The following is a 21,968-nucleotide window of genomic DNA, read 5'->3' on the forward strand; positions in this document are numbered from 1 at the left end:
CTTGCACCCCATTTTTAAATAAACTGAATCAATAAACAAACAAATGTATATTATTCAACATACCTAAAAACTTCTGAACTTTCAGTGAACTATGTGAATAACACAACTACAAAATACTGTGGATCACAAAGGCTGTCTTTTAGCACTGGAAAATCGCTGGATGCTGAAACCAGTAAATTTCATTGGCAATGGTCCAACTTCAGAACTTTGGATCCACAGAAATCTCACACACCTTATTTGCTACAAATAGTCCTCGTATTGTTGCAATGATGCAACACTCATTGCATCACTGAAAGAAAAACAAGTCTGCAAAAATCTCTTTAAAAATGGGAATCTGAAGAACAAAACTGAGCTCAAAACTGTCTTGAATATTGAAATGCTCTTTCTGTCTCTTATCCTTCCTTGGTTTTAAATATTATTTACCTGAATTGTAACAATCTGGTTTGCCACTATTTCAATTATGCCCCTTTCTATATTCTCAATTACGCTAAACACTGCCAGTTTCAAACTTGAATTATGCTACAGCTAAACACAGTCATCTTAAATCCAGCAATAGTAAGGTACATGGAACTGCTTACTGCCTTTGCAACACTTAAAATCTTTTGACTAAACACGAAGTAAGATATGAATCAAAGACCTTTCTGAACTTGTCCTATCATTACATCACTCTATTTCTTATTTGTGCTCATACATCATTACAAGTCTGAGAAAAAAAACAATTCTGTTACTTGTTTCACCTTTTTTCCTCCTTGAGTCTGAGGAGTTTCAGGGTTCTAGTTATGTCTCTACTGAAATTATCTACAAAACTACATCACCACCATGATGTGCATCAGCCTTCAACATTATCAGTTCTGTGTCATGGAAGGAAAATATATAAAGGAGCAATGTGATTTATTTCTCATGAAAATTAATGTTTGCCTCTTTGCATCTACTCCGGCATTTATTTATAGTCCTAACTGGATGAGTGAGAAGGGTGTGTCTGTCAAATGCCATCCAGCTGTGATTTTTTTTAAGCTAAGTAAAATTGAAAATAACATTTTTGTTATTTTGGTACTCAAAAAATGTTACTCAAAATAACATTTTTGTTGTACAATGATGGCAAAACTTAATGCATCAGAAATAAAATCTTAAGGTATCACATGTATATTTTCCATGAATTTGCAGTGTTACCCATTGTTGGTTTCTTAGCCAATAAAATATACTCTTAGGCTTGGAAAATTCCACTCGTACAATCAATTTTATATGGGACTGATAGAGAAATCAATTTAAATTTACAATGGATGAGTGTTCATTCTATTCACTTATACCAAGCCAGGCAGAGTCTCTGCACTCATTTTTGGAGAAAAGAAAAAACTAAATCTGTGAGCGGAAGAAAGTTCCCAACTTAACTCCATCAGCCACAAAAGCACAGGCAGTGCTGCCAAGATCACACAGAGACAAGATAAAACTGCCATTCTGTCTTTTATTATTTGACAGGACAAGAAGCAATGGGCGTAAAATGACACATAGGAGGTGCCATCTGAGCACAAGGAAACACTTTTTCACTGCAAAAGTGACTGAGCATTGCCACAGGTTGTCCAAGGAGGCTATGGAGTCTGCATCCCTAGAGAGTTGCAAAAGCCACCTGCACACAGTACTGGGCAAACTGCTCTAGATGACTCTAAAATATGATATCCAAGGATCCCTTCCAATCTTAACCATTCAGTAGTAACAAGATAACTTGTAGTTAAAGTATTTTTAGCATACCTTCTGGAACAATGTACTTGATTAGTGTTACTTCTATTTTCTATAAGGGGTTAGAAAAAATGCAATTACCACTTGTACTTCTCGATCACCTGTATCAACACAGAGGTGGCCTTGAAATGTGATTTAAGCAGAGGAAGGCAGAGTCTTCAAACCTCTTGGGAAGAGAATAGCGAGATCTAGTTGCTATGCACTCCTAGGCATATCAGTGCATCTCTACTTATAAAACAGGGTCAAACAGAAAACCTGTCTTACTGTAACCACTTAGATATTTTAGACATCCTTCTAAATTCAAATAAGTTTGAATTATCATTTTTGATGCCGTCCACATTTGAGTCATCTCACAGCTTCCACAGACATGAAAATGTAAGTTTTTAAAGTGGAAAGTGAGCAAGAGCACGCGTTATATAAAGGCAGAAGCAGTGCACCATGTACACAAAACACCACACCCTAGCTTGGAAACAGGCAGCTGCTGTGAAGCTGGATCCCCCAGAGGATGACAAGGAGCAGTGATAATTGAGGTCTCACAAAACATCCTGCTCCTTTTGAGATTTTTCTGGAAAAAAATCTGCTTTAAATTTGAGTTTCCGACTGCCACAAGAAGAGGACATGGTACATCTCTAACACAGTCCCTCTGCTCCTTGACCTCACACTTCCCCAATTACTGCCTCCTGGCAGGAAGCAAAACAGCCTTCCTCACCCCCACAGCTCCTTCCTCTCGTCAATGACATGTATCCCCTCTCCCCCGGAGCCCGCGGGGCTGCCTGCGGACGGCCGGCGGGCAGGGGCACGGCGCCTCGGGAACGGGAAGTGGAGGCGGGGGAAGGGAAAGCCCTTCCGCGGCCCTGCTGCCTCTCCCCACGGCCCCGCGCCCCGCACGCCGGGCGGGGGCGGCCGCGGGCAGCGGCCGGGGGAGCGCCGAGCGGCCGCCGCCCCCGCCGGGCCCCGGCGCCGCCCCCGCCCGACCCGCACCGTACAAGGCGCGGCGGGAGATGCGGCCGGGCCCGGCCTCCACCTCGCCCGCCCCGCCGGCGGCCCGGCCCGGCTGCGCGGCCACGCTCCGGCAGCAGCCCCGCCGGCTCGGAGGGACGGAGGACAGCAGGGCGGCGCGGCTCGGCACAACCTAGCCAGCCATCCCTACCTTCTCCTCGTCGGACAGCTGCTCCTCCAGGTCCGCCATCTTCCCGTCCGGCTGCGCCCGCCCCCTCCCGCTCCTCCTTCCCGGCAGGAAGGGCGGGGCCCGCGCGCGCTCCCGGCGGGGGCGGCGCCTTGTGCGCGCGCGCGGCGGGCGGGGATCCCGGGGCGGAGGGGGGAATGGGGAATGGGGAATGGGGAATGGGGAATGGGGATCCCGGGCCGGAGGGGAGCGCTGGCAATGGGGAATGGGGAATGGGGAATGGGGAATGGGGAATGGGGAATGGGGATCCCGGGCCGGAGGGGAGCGCTGGCAATGGGGAATGGGGAATGGGGATCCCGGGCCGGAGGGGAGCGCTGGCAATGGGGAATGGGGAATGGGGAATGGGGAATGGGGAATGGGGATCCCGGGCCGGAGGGGAGCGCTGGCAATGGGGAATGGGGAATGGGGAATGGGGAATGGGGAATGGGGATCCCGGGCCGGAGGGGAGCGCTGGCAATGGGGAATGGGGAATGGGGAATGGGGATCCCGGGCCGGAGGGGAGCGCTGGCAATGGGGAATGGGGATCCCGGGGCGGAGGGGAGTGCTGGGAATGGGGAATGGGAAACGGGGAATGGGGATCCCGGGGCGGAGGGGAGCGCTGGCAATGGGGAATGGGAAACGGGGAATGGGGATCCCGGGGCGGAGGGGAGCGCTGGCAATGGGGAATGGGGATCCTGGGGCGGAGGGGAGCGCTGGGAATGGGGAATGGGGATCCCGGGGCGGAGGGGAGCGTTGGGAATGGGGAATGGGGAACGGGGAATGGGGATCCCGGGGCGGAGGGGAGCGCTGGGAATGGGGAATGGGGATCCCGGGGCGGAGGGGAGCGCTGGCAATGGGGAATGGGAAACGGGGAATGGGGATCCCGGGGCGGAGGGGAGCGCTGGGAATGGGGAATGGGGATCCCGGGGCGGAGGGGAGCGCTGGGAATGGGGAATGGGGATCCCGGGGCGGAGGGGAGCGCTGGGAATGGAAACAGGGGCATCCCGAAAGGGTTTGAACTGCAAATGGAGTTGAGAGCAGCCAGAAGGAAAACTCACAAAGTCAATTAGGTTGGAAAAGACTTCTGAGGTCATCGAGTCCAACCTGTGGGTAACACCACCTGTTCACCAGACCATGACATCAGTGCCACATCCAGTTTCTTCTTAAACAGCTCCAGGGATTGTACCCCCACCTCCCTGGGCAGCCCATTTCCATATCTAATCGCCCTCTCAGTGAAGAAATTCCTCCCAACATCCAAAATAAACCTCCCCTGGCACAGCTTAGGGCTGTGTTCTTTTGTCCCATCTCTGGTTGCCTGGGAGAAGAGACCAACCCCCAGACAGGAGGAGAATGTCCAGGTTTGAGCCCCCATTGTAGCAGGTGCTCAGTGGGTGCCTGAGACCCGGGCACCCAGAGGTGCGGGGGAGGCTGTGGGAAGCTCAGTCTAATATTGGGGACAGAAATGTGTGAAGGGATTTGTACTGTAGAAGATTGGACATGGAATGGCATCAATGGGAGAAAAATAAGTAGATTAGAAATTTTTTACCTCCAGACTAAAAAATTGTGAAGAATGTCATTCAGGAATGTGACATTGCAGCTACACAGGGATTTGGGATGATGACTTGCAAGGATTGCCTCTGGGCTAGTGGTTACCCTTTGGTAACATCTAAAAAGACAATTTCTTAATGTCTGGCACAGTGAACTTCATCTCAGTTAGGATGAACAAGGAAAAGCTGATCATTGATGGGAAAATCACAGGTGCTGAGATACACCTATGCCAGTCATGGTTAGTGGTGTGAATGTAGCCAGCTTCAAGCCACAGGATCTTGGCATGCTGTGGAGTTCATCCACATCTGTCTTTCTTGCATGAGTTCTGCACAAACTCTGCCAACGTGCACTACAGCAAAATATGCCTATATGTGTAGAATTTTTTAGGACTGTTACTCTAGATGCTGTAGGAGAACTGTCACATGAAAGTGAAGGAAAGTGAAATAGGACAAAAAGTGTTTCAAACCAATTGTGAGTATTCTAATGGCACAAAGAAAGGCAGTAGATAATGCAAACATGTAAATAAAACAAGTAAAAATAATGTATAGGTTAGACAACATGGCTGGTTCACGACAGTTGAACAAAGATTTAAAATACCTGAAGCCATGGAGGATAAAGATAATGGACAGTTGTTGGAACTCAAAATGTCCCTCAGACATTTTTAGAGGTTCCAGTCCTTGGTCAGAAGCATTTTAGACCCTGGCAAGCAGCTGGAAACAGCTGTGATTTTGAGTTTGAGCCATGGAATGTGTTACCAACTTTGAAGGTGGAACAAGCAGTCACAAAGGGTTAGATAGTATAGTAAAAGTAGTTACAAAGTAGAGGGGAAATTTTTTTAGTATTGTACAGGGGGGTTTTAGCACCTGTACAGGGGGGTTTTTACTTTGTACATGGGGGTCAGAAGTTCTAAGATGGAGGAAAGTGGGCTGGTCCTGTTCTTCCTCCTTCTTCTTCCTTGCCTCCATGTTCTTGGTGATGTTGGCATTCACAAATTGGTTTAGAGTAGAAAAGCACCTTGTAAGATAGGTAGTAGGTATTGGGGAAAAACTGTAAACATATAACACATAATATATCATATAAAAGATAGCAGCAGCCCTGGGCGGGAGGGAGAAGAAGCAGACAGCAGACAGAGAGGATGTCAGGGTGTGTGTGTGCCTCTACCTGGGCCACTGACCAAGCAGCCGCAGCCCGCAAAGACAATCTTTTAGATAACTCGCAATAAACTGCCTTGAGACCAAACAGCAAGAGGCTGCAGAGTCTTTCATTGGAAGCACGGGTTGGAGGAGAGACTTTACCACCACACAAGACCCCAGACCGAGCCCGGGGTTCTCACAGACAGTAGTGTATTTATGTGAGGAATAAGATAAATGACAACTAAAGCTAATGTTTGATAAGACCATTGCTAGATTTAGAGTTAAGTATAGAACAGAAAATGTGCATCTAAGGGATATCTGGGTTTTGAATATTTTGCATATATTATAGATTTTATATCTCATTAATAAAAGGTAATGGTCTGTAGCAGAGAACAGCATTGTACAGCATTCAGTGTCATGCAACAGTAGTTTATGATTTCCACTCAGGAGTCTTAAGAGAAACTGCCTGAGGTCTATGAAATGCTTCTGTTAACTTTTAACACACCTTGGCATTTGCCAGCTGGGAGGGATATTGCCATTTATTGCCATGGGTGTTGCTTTATTTAATATGTATCAGGAAGATAGTTCAAAAAGGTAGAAGATCTCAGATAAATGTGAACAGTTTTCTTGTAAGTTAATAGATCTGTCTGTTAGATGTACCATGTTTACACCAGATTTTTCTTGGAAGTTTGCTGAAACTAACATAATTAAATGAATGATTCAGAGGAGGATGGTCTAGTCATCATAGAAACTGATTTGAATCTTCTTAATAGTTCCTACACAGGTACTTTACTGTGACCTTAGGACTTAATGGGAAATGAATAATCATGTAGAAATAATGTGACTTTGTGGTTTTGTATTTTGTGACAGAAGTATTTTGGACTGTTTGTGTGTCTCCTCAGGAAGATTATGGATATTTCAGAGGAATTTTAAAGGAGGACTGAAAATAATCCTGGAGATGCATAAAAAAATTTCAGGATATGAGGCATTAGGATGTCAAGCTTAAGAAGTGATTTTGGATATAGCAGTGATACATGAGTCAGTTTGGAATTTAAACACATCTTCTATATACACATATATCTCTGCCTGCTGTTTTAAATTTAGTACAGCAAATTTCCAACCACTAAATCTCATATATAAAATTCCTATTTTTTCATGTGGCACTGTCTCTACACATTGATCAAAGACTAATTTGCACTACAATTACATACAGAACAGCAAAATAATTCTTACTAGCTAACTCACGTCTTAGCAGCTGTCTAGTCCCACTATGTGAAGCTCACTGTGGGCAGCAGATCTGTCTGATGAGCAGCTTGTGGTTTAGTGATGTAGTGGGAGAAAAGTTAATTAATTATAAAAAGAACACACCCACTCCCCAAACAACAGCTATTGAGTTTTACTTAATCTCATCAGACATAGTAGAGCTACCAGTCAAGCACTGTGCTATTTTGCTGAACTGCTTCTGTCATTTTTTTCTGTACTGACTCTGTAGAGCCAGACCCATGGCCCTTGAATAGCATTGGGAGGAAGAGCAATGAGCTCCTCACTGCAAGGTCTCCCTGCAGGGTTATCAATACGGCTTGAGAGAAGTGCAGTTTCTGTGCTGAAACCATCCTGAAGACTGGCAATGAGGTGATAGGGCATAGTGGTTAGCCCAGCATACCTCTGTCCTTCTGAACTGGCCCTGACCATTGAGATAAACAATGCAGAAAAAAATAAATCATGTTTTCATTCTTTTTCATTAAGGCAGGTGATTGACATTTTATCTATTGCATCTGCTCAAAGGACAAACTCATGAGAGGTGTATTTGGGGCCTACTTGTTTAACCTGGATGATGTACTACATTCTGTAGATTTTCTGTAATGAAAGATGTTTTATAAGAAGTCACTAATCTTCTTTGCTTGACAGTACTTCCTTTTACATTTCAGCAAGAAATCAGGATTCTTTCTTCAGAGAATTTTGGATTAAGCCCATATGCAAGTCTACAAATCTTATGAAACAATGCATTCAAGGAATCAAAGGACTGGTAAAGAAAATAAATTGGCCACTATAGACAACATTTTAATGCCTAACAATGTGGCTTTTAAAAAGCTAACATATTAAGCAGCAAAAATAACTAACACATTTGGAGAAACCTACAATCAGATCCCCTATGTCTGAAGAATACAGGCTACAGAATCAGTAGAATGGTCAAATGAATAATCTGTAAAAAAGTTTTGTTGAGTATTTAAAATTGGGTTACTGGGGAGTAGTTTTTATACTTAGCTGATAAATAGCCGAGTCTCAGCTTCATGACCCTCTGCTTCTATCAACAGGGAGAAATAAGCAATCCAAAGGCGTGGTTCATCTGACCTAGTTAAGACACCTGTCTTAGGACAAGACTATTGTCTATATGAGTTCAGATGCAGCTGTCTAAATATTAGGTACCTGTATTATGACATCCAAATCCCCTTTTACTGGTAGATGATCAAAAGGAAGGAAGGTGATGAACCAGTGAAGAGGCGCAAGGGCCAAGTGAAGAGCACATGGGGCAGCTGAAGTTAAAGAGCTAAGGGAAATGAGAGAGGACTACACTTGTAGTTCAACGCTGTTCTGTGCACCCTAGGGAAGCTGAACTCAAAGTGGTAAATCATATATTTATGCACAAAGGACTTTGTACTAAGAGGGCTATACTTCTGTACTGCCTTTATTGCAGCTCCTACTCAGACATCAGGAATGCTGTATTGGTAGCTATTGATAATATGGAGATGGAGTAGGATTAGGATTACAAGGCAAGAGGACAGGCTGGGCATTAGGAAATAGACCAGAATCAAAGTGTAAGGGTTCTACACCCCATAAAGAGGACCATTATGATAGCAGTGTGCTTTACAGCAAGTCCAAAACTTCTCCAGCCTGAACCAGTCTCACTCCTTTTTGGTGTACCTATTTGTTTGCCTTTGCTCTGTACCAGGATAGATTGAGAAAGCAGCAGGAGAAAACAAAACTGAGGGAGCTGGAGCACTGCTTTCCCCAGCCATCGAATTGTTACAGGAATAGAACAGGAGCTCACAGGATTTGAGCAGCCACCTGATTTTGAAAAGCTCCATGAGAAAACATAAAAATTCCTTTCCTTCCCTCTTGCTGAGCCCGGTTCTTGCTTATATTTTTAGTTATTCCTTTCTCAAAAAAAAAAAAAAAAAAAAAAGGAAGTGTAGTGTTCTAGCTGGATTTATTTATTTTAGTTCTAAAGGAGACATTGAGACATTGTTTGGCAATTTTATTTTTCAACAGGAAATGGTAAATGTGCTGATTTGTTTAATGAAGTTGAGATTCACTGTAGGAGTCCAAATTTCTTATTTGTTTTATTCTCTGTAGACCTGAATGTCTTATGTAGATAAAATCTCAATAAAGATAAACCATTCAAGCAGATGTGAGTAAAGAGCTGAGAATTTCTGGGCTAGTGTAGAGAGAAAAACATCTCACAGAGTCAGTGGTACTTCATGCTGCTTAACAGTGGTGTGGGGCCTTAATTTTTCATCTTGTGTACATATTGGAAGAAATAGTAGGCAAAGAAGGTTGGATTTTGAAATAAAATAATTTTATTTTTGAATGTTTGGCATCTGAATCATAAACAGCATAAGCACTTGAGCATACTTGCTTCTGACCTCAATAATAGTCCTGAATGCTAAATACTTGTGAAAGTTAGGACAGCGTCCAAACTTGTAGGAATATTATTTCTGTTATCTACTTTTGAAACAGTTGCCATGTTGTATATTGATAAAATCACACTGATCTATTAAAACATGTTTCTTTTGTTTGTGTGATTTTGTTTGTTTGTTTGGTGTTTTTGTTGTTGTTTTGTTTTTCTTTTTTGTTTTGGTCTGCAGTGTTTTGTTTAATCAAAGACTGTCTAAGACAGTGCTGTGATTTGCCTGTAGCAGTCAGGACTTACCCATGGCCTTAGAGCACAAGATCTGCTGCTTCCTTGGGAGACCTGTCATTTCTTAACACTGCACTGGAACACAGTGAAACCCCATTAGATGTAAAAGATACTGGAGAATTTATCTTGCTATTTGACTTTAACAGAACTAGTCCTATATATGACTGTAGTAATTGCATTGTTCTCGATTTTCTGTTGTCATAGAAAATTTGAGACTGCAAGAGAGCCAAGATTTTACCCACATGGATTCTGAAGTTGATGATGACTATGGATAATGTCAGGTAAATTAAATGAGCAGGAATCAAGGAAGGTTACTGATAAATGCACAATGTGTCTGAGGGAATGCTAAGTTTTATATCACTACACATTGCCCCAAGATAGCATTCAACTTGTTTGACTTCAACCCCTTACATTTTCTTATTCTGAGGCCTCCCTCAATTCTACACTTAATTTGTTTTATAATGGTACAGAGATCTGTTGCACAGATTAATATCAGAGGCATAACAAAGTTAGTGCAGGAATTATCCATTGTATTATTAATTTAATAAGTTAAAAACAAGCATTATTAATCAACAAATACTTGTTTTGAACTCAGCTGTGACCAGCTTCACAGGCTTAATATTGACAAACACTTATTCAATTGTTTAAAAGGAAGAATTTGCCCCTCCTCTCCCAAGTATTTCCACTGTTCATTATCTCGATGGGAATGAATTTTTGATTAGATTAACAATTCTGTTTATTCCCAAGAAGTTTGCAAAGAGGGAAAATACTTTTTGTTGTTGCAGTAAATTGCATCATAGGGGTAGTTCTCCCTCAGCTGTCATGAAGACAATTGACAAACCTCTAATGCAAACCCAGAGAAAATACATCCCACCATAATATCCTCAACAACTCCCCAAGAAGTAACTGTTTGGTTAAGAAGAGCAACTCAGAAAAAAAAGTAACACAAAGATTAAAGGTCTGATTTTACTAGTTTCATTTCTCCAAGCTCAAGAAATGCACAAAGGAATAAATCATTATACTTACCAAAACAAAAACAAAACAAAAACAACAACAACAAAAAAACCCTTCTTTGTGGCACTTTAGAAAGCATTTTGTATGGACTAACTGGGAATGGAACACCTCAGAACTGCAATTATATTTTGGTAGTAAATAATAACTCACTAATTTTTTTTAATATCTACAGTAACAATTTTGAACCGAAGAAAATGCTTTTGACCCTGAAAGGGAACAAAGTTTTATTCCACATATGCTTTAACCAGTTTTCCAATTTTTAAAGAATTGTATTTGCTACATATCTGTGCCTGTTTTAATTCCTGTTGCTGTGCTATAACGATATCCCTGACTGATATGGATCAGTATTAGTCTGAGAAAAAGCCTAGTGCACGTGCTTCTGAAATGGTAAGCTCAGGCTTTTGCAATGTGTGGAAAGTTAGTGCAAATACTGTGCTCCATTTCCTTCCTCACAGTAAGATTTTGAAGTTCTGGTTTTAGTCTCTCATGTGGGATCAGGAAATGCAGCAAAAAAAGAAGTCCCATGTTTCTGTTGTGATGTGTAGGATGAACTGATAAAGAGTTACAAGCAGAAGTGGGATATCTAGATATGTAAAGTAACATCATCTAGTGTGATGAAGTGGGTTCTCAAGTATCTCTATTATTTGTCTTTTAAATTTTTGTGGCCCTCAAAAGTAATTTTTAGGGAAAGAGGGAAGAAGAGCAGCATGGTGCCTTTATAGATGTTTCAGGTACAACACAGGACAAGACAGTTTTCTTGGAATTTAATGGTAGCAGAAGATGAGAGTTTGATAACCTATGAAAGAATTAGAAGGAAAGATGGTGGAAGTGGTAAGACACGGGTGAACCACTGCCTTCCTGTGCTGCTTGCTGACATGATGCTACAAAGAGCTGTTTTTAAACCTGGTTGTGCTTATGTACAGAACTGCTGTAACTGAGTCCAGCTTCCTCATGCAACCTGTGCCACCACACATGCTTTTCTGGCTGTCCCCTAGTGCAGTATATGATGGTTGGAGCTGTATGTCTTAATTTCTGGTGGTTTTAGGTCTTCATTGCCACTTGTTTCTGGGTTTGGCTCCTTTTAGTCACAGTCTTTGTTCTGAGCCACAATAGACTGATGATTCCACCATTGCTTGCTGCTTTGTTGGCTGGGAAGTCTCCTGGGAGCCAGGGAAGAAAGAGAAGACCTAGGAATGGAGTGGGGAAATGAGAAGGTGGGGAGAAAAGGGAAGCAGATCTCATGTAATTTTTTCCTTACAGTACATGCCCCTTCTCAATTTCCATGCAATATAGCCTGTCTCTTGTTGTGGGCTGTATTCCAGGGAAGGATTTTTCAAATGGCCTTTAACAAACCCTGATTGAGTCACGAAAGTTTGTTGCAGCTCTCTAAACCTGGCAAAACTGGGGTTTTGTTGTGTGTATGGTGACCAGCCTTGCTCATGGCAGAGGTTGGTAAGGACAGTGGTAAGGGCCTGAGCCTGCCTATGGCACAAGGTGAAGGAGAGAGGAATGGACTAAAATGGGCCAGGTCCATGTCATAGCAAGGGTTTTATTTTTTAACATTTACAGGAATTTCTCTTGGCCAACCAAAACAAAACAAAAGGGAAACCAAAACAAATAGTGAAGAGTTTTCAGTGCATGTCAATGGACTAGTTCCCCTGAGGTCAGGGAGAAGCTGACAAATAATGCTGCAAAGTCTGAAGGATGTGTGCTTGACTTCTGTGCATGCTGCACACATCTGTGTACACAATGTCAACTGAGACGTGACTGACACTATATTTTATGGATTAAGGTTAGTGATACCAGGCTATAGGTACAAAAAAACCCCAGTGAAATATGAGTCCTTAGGGTAGAAGGGAATCTGAGGCAATTGGCATAGAGATTGTAATCTTTCTTTTCCTGCTGCAGGATATACAACCTTAATTTTAGGGTTTCTTTTGTAGTTTAAGGCAATCTATATTAAAAGCTGACAATGAATGTACTTTAATGTAGTGTAAAGGGCCAAGTATGATGCTAGATACAGTGGGAGGACTATATAGGATATTAGGAAAAGGGAGGCAAATCTGTATTCTGTCTACCTGCAAGGGAGCCCTGGATGTAGGTACAGACTTAGGAATGAGATGCTGGAAAGCAGCACCACAGAAAGGGACCTGGAGGTCCTGGTCCATGGCCAGATGAATGTGGGTCAGCAGTGCCCTGGCAGCCAGGAGGGTCAACCTGTGTCCTGGGGGGCATCAAGCACAGCATCTCCAGCCGGGCAAGGGAGGGGATTGCCCAGCCCTGCTCTGCTCGGGGACAGGCTCATTGTGAATATTCTGGCCAGTTTTGTGTGCCACAATATAAGAAAAGATACAAAGATATGAGAAAGCATCCAGAGGAGGGCCACAAGGAAGGTGAAGGGCCTTGAGGGGAAGCCATGTGAGGAGTGGCTGAGGTCACTTGTTCTGTTCAGCCTGGAGAAGAGGAGACTGAGACCTCACTGCAATCTGCAACTTCCTCATGAGGGGAAGAGGAGGGGCAGGCACTGATCTCTTTTCTTTTGTGACCAGTGACAGGACCTGAAGAAACAGCATGAAACTGTTTAGATTGTATATTCAGAAAATATTTTTCACCCAGAAGGTATTTGTTCACTGGAACAGGCTCCCCAAGGAAGTGTTCACAGCACCATCCTGACAGAGTTCAAGAAGCATTTGGAAAATGCTCTCAGGCACATGATGTGATTCTTAGGGTTGTCCTGTGCAGGGTCAGGAATTTGACTTCGATGATCCTTGTGGGCCCTTCCAACTCAGCATATTCTGTGATTCTTATAAAAAGCTTTGAAACATATGCAGAATTTTTTAATCTCTTTTAGTGCATATTATAAAGATTATAACTTGGGTTGGAAAAGACCTTAAAGATCTCCTAGCTGTGTCCTCTCCCCTCATTTTGCGTGCCCCTGCAGTGGTCAGGGCTACTTTCCCCTAGAGCAGGTTGTTCAAAGCACCATCCAGCCTGGCTTTCAGCCCTTGTAGGGATGGGACATCTACAGCTTCTCTGGGTAACCTGTTCCATTGTCTCATCACTCTCACAGTAAAGAATTTCTTCCTGATATCAAACCTAAACCTACCCTCTTTCAGTTAAAAGCCATTCTCCCTTTTCCTGTCACTCCACACCCTTGTAAAAAGTCCCTCTCCAGTTTTCCTTTAGGGCCATTCAGATGCTGGAAGGATGCTGTAAGCACTCCTTGGAGCCTTCTCCAGGCTGAACAACTCTCCTCTCAGGCTATATAACATCTAAAAATAACTGAAATATTTCAGTGTAGCTGTTTGAAACAAAATTATTTAGAACTTGAGAATTAGTGTCAATGTGGAACTTTCTTTATTTCAGTTAATTCACAGTCAGTAGTTAAATTTACTAAGTGTGAGGCTTTATTAATAATACAAATGTAAATATGATGTAAGACTGTCTTTGCCTGAAAATTATATATTCTCCATTGGTAAGCCTCGGGACCCCAGGCAAATAGTGGCATTAATTTATCAGTCCTTTTCAGTTAGCATTAGGAAATAGTGAAATAAAGATGTGATTCTGTGTGAGGCTCTGCCCACAGCAAAGCACTAGATGGCACTGTTGGTTTTAGTGTTACTGCTGCCGCTTCTGGGAACTTAATTAGCTCCTTCTGAAAACAAACATGCTGTTTCAACAGAGGGTCAGTGTACATTGTTCTGGGCTGCTGCTTTTAGATTTATAGTCATGTAATCAATATGTTGGAAGGGTAATTAATTTTTAACTTCAAGCCAATTGTAGATCAAATGCCACTAGAGTTACTGGGTGGAGACAGTTTAATTTCCTTTGAAGCAATGATACTGATTAGCTGTAAAGGGTTTTCAGTGAGTTGCTAGAGATCCAGAAGACCTTTTGCTTTGAAATACTGGTGTTAACTTTAAAGTAACACCATTACTGTGATACAGATTAATGAGTGGTGGCATAATTCTGATAAAGTTCCACTCATGTACTTGCTATATTTTGTCAATTCCTATTTCAAAGCAGCTTTATCTGCTTTGACTATTCTGTTCCTATCAAAGGAATGGTACAAAGTAAGCATTAAGTTGATCAAACTGACTTTCTGCTTTTTATCCCTGTTCTCTCATTATCTGTCTTTGGGGACTCTAGAGGCCCATGGCTAAGGATGAGATGTGACCATCTGCACTACAGCATATAGGAAAGATGGCATGAGAAGCTGGAGTATTTTTTGAAATCTTTCCAACCCATGCTTGTCAGACATGCTGGTGTCCTGGCCTCCTGTCTCTTTCTCCTATTGTCTAGGGCAGCTCTGTCTGTCTCTCAGGTTCCTTACTTGGAGATGCTTGCTAGCTTTCAGTGCTTTCAGCCCATCCCCTTGATGCATCCTTTTCCTCTGAGCTAACCTTCCTTGATCATATTTTCATCTGTTCACTCTTTCATCTTCTTCTTTGTCTCTGTTCTTCAACATCCAAGCAAATTGGAATCTCAGCACTCAGCTCTCTATCCCTGTCTTACAACTTTAACACCTTCTTTCTCCTTTTTGTAATCAATAAATGAGCCATTTTCATGGATAGGCTATTGATCCCTTCTCTGGCTTTTTGGATTGGATTCTTTCTGATCTTGTGTCTTTGCTTTCCATTACATAAAAATTTTTACTACAGGCTCTGACTATCCACTCTCGGGCAAGTCTCAGAGCCTCTCTGCTGCCCTCATCATTGTTGGTCTCCTGGCTGACTTTTGATACTTTGATCATTTAATTGGATTTCATGCTGAGTAAAACCATGGACACTGTTTTAATCTGAAATTAAACTTTTGTTTAGTCTAACATTAAATAAATAAGTTCAATTTCAAAACAAAAATATTTCAGTTTCTCTTAAAAAAACCAGCCTCTTGTATTTTTATGTTTACACAATTAATTTAATTCAGTCCGGCCTGAGCAAATATTTCTGTCCTTTCAAGTCATACTTTTGAATAAATCTTACGAATTAATGGAACTGTGTTACTGAGCTGTGCTGCAAATGTCTCTGATTTCTGTTGGAACCAAGAATAGCCCTCAGTATAGATGGACACAGCCATCAGATATTGAGACTAGTCAGAATTTTAACCTTTTCAGGAAGACAAAACATCATAATTAGGAAAATGATCAACAGACATTAGGGTCCGCACCATTACATTTTCTGTCAGAAATTAATATTGTGACTAATAAAGGCAGGACTGTAGTTACTGCAGCAGACTGTTCCGTAGACTGTAGCTTACAGTTATTTGTAAGATATTAGATTAGGATCATGAGATTTATTCTAGTTTTGAGACAAACTAGAGATGAATATATGCAGCATACAAGAAGACTGAAAACTCAATTGTCATAACCACAAGAACTGAAAAGAAAAATCTGTGCTGTCTTCCTGTCTGCCGGTTCTACAGGATCCATTTTTCCAGTGATCTTAGTCACAGTGCTTTAGAGTAGTACTTTTGTCAAATCTGAGCATTCTGGGGAGCTGTGGGGTGGCAGAAGAACATATCCCAATGTATTTACAGCAGAGGGAGCTGATGGTCAGTGTGCTTGCCTGTGAGTTTTAAGTGCTGTGCATGTGTGTAAGCACTGCTGAAGAATCAACTTCTCTCAGGAATCTGAGAGAACTTCATCCCTTGCCCACTGGCTGCAGTCTCTCAGAGCTCTCTGTCAGGGTCAGTGGCCTCAGAGAGCACTTGTTAGAAGGAGACACCTCCTGGGGCCCTTGGGCTTCAGGTTTGACACCAGGGAGAGAGTGGCAGGAGGTTGGTATAACGTTGCAAACGTGGAGCCTCAGTGCATCTCCTCCCTCACCTACCCAAGTCTAATGTTTCCATCTTTCCAGATATCATAATTCCCTGTTACACTATGAAATATGTCTCTATTGTGCTCTTAGCTTTGCTCTGCTTCCTGAATATGGCCTGTTTTCTGCCCGACACATCTATGAATAAGTGCTCAAGAAATTCCTTTTTGTACAGCTCCCTTTTTAGAAGCCAGAGGTCTCTCATTCATTGGTATTGCCTGGCTGGATTATGCAAGTTATTCAAAGTTAATGGATCAAAGTTAGTTAGAATAGAGACAAAGGAAGTGTGAAACCACTAAATAAATTTAGATATATGTATTATGTAAAATGAATGTAATATTCTTTTAATGCAGGCTGAGGTATAAAGGATTAGGGTTCCAACTAACTTGAGCTCCTGCTCCTGGCTTTGCTCTAGCTCCTTGGTCAAAAGCTGTTCTCTTGAGGCAGCTTTCCTGAGTGCAGGGGTTCAACTAAGGTAATTGCAAAAGAATGAGTTAGGGGAGGGACATAATCTCAAGACAAAAGAAGGATATAGACTTATAAAAAAGAGGACTCAGTGTATTGTAGACCTATCTAACTTGTATGACCAGAAAGATCCTCAGGCAAGTTACTTTGCCTTGTTTGCACCTAGAGCCACATTTCTCAATCTGTTTGTGGAAAAAAACCTCTAAGCATGTAACGTGCTGTAGTACTTTGTTTGTGCAGGCAACTTGGGTTATATTATTGGTGACTTAGTTTAGCCATGAGCAACACAGCTGCTGACCTAATCACTCTATAAAGTGGTACATTTTGAGAGTACCAAGTTTATCTTTGGCACCACACTTTAGAAGGGAAAGAAATAAAGATAAACTGGGAAGAACCAGCAAGAAGAAACTTAATATGTTAAGAAAATAAAGTCTATGACTAAGGGATGAAAAGATTATTTTTAATCTGAGAAAAAAAGAGATTAAGATGGGGCATCTTTGCTGGTTTCTTTTTCTGTAGATAACCTGACTGTTGTTTGTTGGCTATGTAGCCAGTGTTGGGGCAAAAAGAACAATATGGGTCTCATACCAAATGAGAAAGATTTAGAAAATAAATACAGGAGAACTTTATTTCGCTATACAAATAATGAAACCTTGAAATCCTTGTAGCTTGTACAAGTGGTTTTTAAAAGAAAACATTAGACAAATGTTTGCCAAGACAGCTTAAGTGTGTCTACCCTTAGTGACATGGGCTGGACCAAATAATCTCCTGAATCATCTTCCAGCCCTGTATTTCTGTGCAGGTGCTTTGAAACGTATTTATGAAAAGCACTCTCTCCAAACTAGGTAGGAGTATTCATTATAATAAAGGAAAACTTGTATATCCAAAATTGGTTCTTTCTGCTAGTTCTCTAGTCAACTTTCCTCCTCAGGCCTTGGCAGTAGGCATTATCATAGCAGGCTGAAATTTTCATTAGCAGTTTAATCAGAGGAGTGTTTGATTAGAAGCATCATCAAAGAAAACAAGGAGGCTTTTATGAAGACACTTATACAATTTTCAGTATTTCCTAAACACAAATTATTTTGCTAATAATTTCCTTAATGAGTCTTCCTAAGTGTGATTGATTTTTTGAGCTGTATGGTGTGATCTGCATTACTGTTTAATACCTTCATGTTGTACAGTGTACTGATATTTGCTGATCACAGGGTAGGATGGATTTGATGCTTTTTCATCAACTTTTTATTATTTTTCCCTTGTCTTGAGTTAAAAATGATTGTAGGCTGAAGAATATCTCTCATATTCTCTAAGTGTAGCTTGGCTCTATGGGAAGATGTGATATATATGCAATCTGTACCTGAAGAAAACCTACTGCACAACATAATTGTCTGCATTTGTGGATACCTTTCACATACATGAAAAACATAACACTGGCATTGCAAAACATAGATAAGCCAAAGCAGCAGCCCTCCTTGTTCAGATCCCCTGTATCTGACAGCTTACTGCTCAGTTCTGCTTTACTACTGAACAGAAGTTCCCTTGCAACTGTGCAAATATGTCACTTTTATGCTCAGATATTTGGAACTTGCAGTACATCTGGGAAGTGAAAAAATGCTGTGAAGCATTTCAGATCTTGCAGTTGAGCACTTCAAACAGATGGCTTTTTTCCAGAGAGAGCTCTTCCAGCTTTTAAAATTACTCCTCATAAAATTTGACCTAGCTATTTAGGGGTATTACTAAGAGTGGTGGGGAGAAGTGGCATTAAACTTGTAGAAAACAGTGTTGGGTACCTTGAGCAGTAAAATCCTTTGATCTTCTTGCAGTCTCTAATTTCCCGATTGTTGCTGAATATAGAAATGCTAGACAAAGTTTCTATATTCTCATTCAAATGATAAAGGAAGTTTGGTGGGTTGGTTTTTGTTGATTTTTGTTCACTGAAATGAGACCATGTTGATTTGAATTCAGGTTGAAAATACCAGAGTGTTGATCCTGTATGTTGTACTTTATGAATGAGTCATGAGTCTGTTTTATACTATCTACTTGGCAGACTAGTGCAGAAGCACAATATGAAAAATATGATCTAAACCAAGCATTTCATTAAGCAAAGACATTTGTTACTGGCTTTTCAGTATGGGCCATTAACCTTCATGGACGCTACTTTTCCTGCAATGAAGTTACAATTTTGACACCATTCACTATTTTATGCAGTAAAATATATAACTACATAGAATTTATGGTAAGTACTATAAGGACTTTGGAAGAGGAGTCTTGAGGGAAGTGCTATATCAATAATGATTTGTTCATCACAGTAGTAATAATATAAACATATTGTTCATCACCATCCAGACCTTATCTTCCTATTTAGAATTATCTACAGAGAATAATATTGGGTAGGTATACGTGCATAGAACCTCCATGTGATGATGTCTTCTTGGTAGTGTGAAGGCAAAGACACGAAACCTATTTTAGGTGCCAAGAATGGGCAATAGAATTTCTCTTAATTTATCCAAATGAATTGGCAGATACATTTTGAAGCTCCTAGATAGATCCATGACAGATTTGATAATATTTTAAAATAATTTACTTTGTATTTTTGTGATGGTCTTAAGAAAATTCTGCTGATACAAATTAATAAGAAGATTCTTAGCAAAAGTATTTTATCACTGTTATTGCAGATGTACAGGTAATTTTTCAGGATATTTTTGAGTAAACTTAATATTAATAAAAAGAAGTAGAAATAGTTCTGATATAGATGCCTTTTTTTTACCTGCATTTCATACAGCAGGCCAGGTTACACCTTTCAATGAGGTGAATTTGTTTTTATCACTTCAGTGACATGATTCATGGGAATTGCATGGACCTGACAATTTTTTACCTTCTTCCCATCTGATTCAGATCTACTGTTCAAAAATTCTGACAATAGCTGTAACAATCTGGTAGTCAAAGCTATATGGAGGACACAGCAGTGCTGGAGCATTTTTACAGTTATTGAGCTATTGAACTTTGAGGGAAATGTTTCAATGCTGCTGCAGTTCTTGTACCCAGGTGGCAGATATATCACATAGGCATGGCTAGTGATTTAGCAGACCAGGTAATTTCAATAGATACATTTCCAGTAACTGACAATGAATGAAGAGCTATTAATTTAATTACATTTCTCTACAAAATGCAAAAATCACATGGTGAAGGTGTTTTTAACTTCTGATGATGGTTGTCATTCCTGTAGCAGTCTTCTCTTCTAAGGTTTGCTTAAAGAAACTGATAACATAAAATTGGAGTTGGATGTGACTCACTCCTTGTTATGTTCCACTTGCTGACAAGGGTGTATGTTTGTCACATCTTCCCATATGTTTGCCATCAATTCCCCACCATGAGCTCCTACAGGCTGCAGCCCCACTGTCTTTCTTAAACTCCCTTTATTTTATATTGAGCCACACAAGATAGAGAATATAACACTGTTGTCTGGAGGGCTTTTTTTCCTTCCTAATTAAATTTCAAACTCTATTTTTAGCATTTGCATTCAGTTTTGTCACACTTGCAAATCATGCCAACTGCCCCAGTGAGCTGCAGCCTCCTGGCAGCTGAGGTATCCATGTTTGGTCATGCACCCTAAAGTTTTTGGCAATAAGATTTTTCACATCCTAAAGGAGGATATTCAACTGTTATTTGTGCCAGAGAGGGTCTCACTGTGTGCTTGATAATTAGAACCTGGCATGGTGTTTGTAGGAGTGCACAGAGCCTCAGAGGCCCGAGCAAGGATGCCTTCCCTGTTAAATTGTAATGCATGCAAGAAAATGTTTGGCAGACAGTGATGACCCTCCAAAGAGCACTGGGCTGCATCAAAGTACTTCCTACTGAAACAGAAAAGCAGACATAAACCAGAGGGTCTCCCTCCCTGGGCCGAATATGGCAAGGATTTACCTTCTGCTGAGGGTTTCTCCCCAGGCATTGTGTGTAGTGAGGAGGCTGCTGGCTCTTGAAAGGAAAACACCAAAATTAATAGTAACAGCAGCCAGAAAAGCAGATTTTCTTACAGAACAGAAATCTTTTATCTTCTGTCCCCCAGGAGGTCATGGAGTGGTTAAAAGTGCTTAGCCTTAATCAGAAAGACTCTTTTGGTATACTCGCTGTAAGTAAATGCACCTGTAGTGTTAGCAGGTGGGTGGGGATTGCAAAAGGAAAATTCAGGTTTAGTGTCAGAGCACAGTTCTGGAGTAAGAGACTGATTTCCACTGGGCTGGTGTCTATTGAGTCAATAAAGTTGTTCTGAGTTCTCCCTGCTGTCTGTGAGATCACAATTTCTTGTAAATGTTTTTACTAATCAGTTTGGCACAATCCTAAGATTTCCTGTGTCTTTCTTTCCTGCTTGGAACACACAGTTCATGACCTGTTTGTTAAAAAGAATGGAAATTGGAATTTTCAGGAATAGATGTTTTGCTTAGTGAGTAAAAAACCTATTATGATTTCTATTTCATTTATCTGCTATGACCTTTTCATCTGATAAAGTATTATGGCTAAATCCCAGAAATCAAATTTCTGAAGGGTGAATTTGATCTTTAACTATAAAATTATTTTGAGGCCCTTTTGCAGTTTCTCACGTGTACTGTTTTTGCCACTACAACCTCATAACTTATTTACATAAAGCATGTAGGTCTCTTCTTCATGACTGATTTTATCACCAGAGACAGAAAATTAGCAATATACTAAGCCTTAGCAACCCAGTGGCACTGTGTACCATTTTCCTTTGTTTTGGAAACCTTTAATATTGTTGGATGTATTAAAAACCCTCTTTAATAGAGGCAAGTTACTCTCAGTGGATTAAAAATCTTCCTAAATAGAGGCAAATGACTCTCAATGGTAGAGTTAATAGTGCACTAAAAAAGTTGGTGTGAAATCAACAGGAAAATTTCTGTGGGGTGAGGATATCCCTCCCTATTTTTCAGTCTCTTGGCTTTTTTGTAGGGTCTCCGTTATGCAGTGTTTTGACCATGGGCCCCATCTACTGTTAATATTCCTGTGGTGGAAAGCCTGCCAGTGTAAGTCAGCTGCAGATCTGCTGCAGTGTCTACCTGCTATAATCAAAATCACTAGGATGAAAAACTGAGCATGGGAAGCTTGTGATTCTGTTGACCCTTTCAAAAATGCAATATATAGCATCCCTGAGAAATCATGAGAAGTAA

The 21,968-nt window shown here is 41.2% G+C and overlaps 1 protein-coding gene across 1 annotated transcript in view; it reads right to left on the reverse strand.

Annotated features, from left to right (window-relative positions):
- The window catches only part of CAPZA2 (capping actin protein of muscle Z-line subunit alpha 2), a 31,993-nt gene extending 28,996 nt beyond the window's left edge, over positions 1–2,997 (reverse strand). Inside the window, exon 1 of the mRNA XM_031507924.2 lies at positions 2,885–2,997. Within this exon, the coding sequence (XP_031363784.1) occupies positions 2,885–2,923 (39 nt within the window). The 5' untranslated portion in view covers positions 2,924–2,997. The remainder of the gene's footprint in view (positions 1–2,884) is intronic.
- Positions 2,998–21,968: the final 18,971 nt, after the last annotated feature.

Source organism: Lonchura striata, chromosome 5 (genome assembly GCF_046129695.1).
Source record: "Lonchura striata isolate bLonStr1 chromosome 5, bLonStr1.mat, whole genome shotgun sequence".
NCBI lineage: Eukaryota > Metazoa > Chordata > Aves > Passeriformes > Estrildidae > Lonchura > Lonchura striata.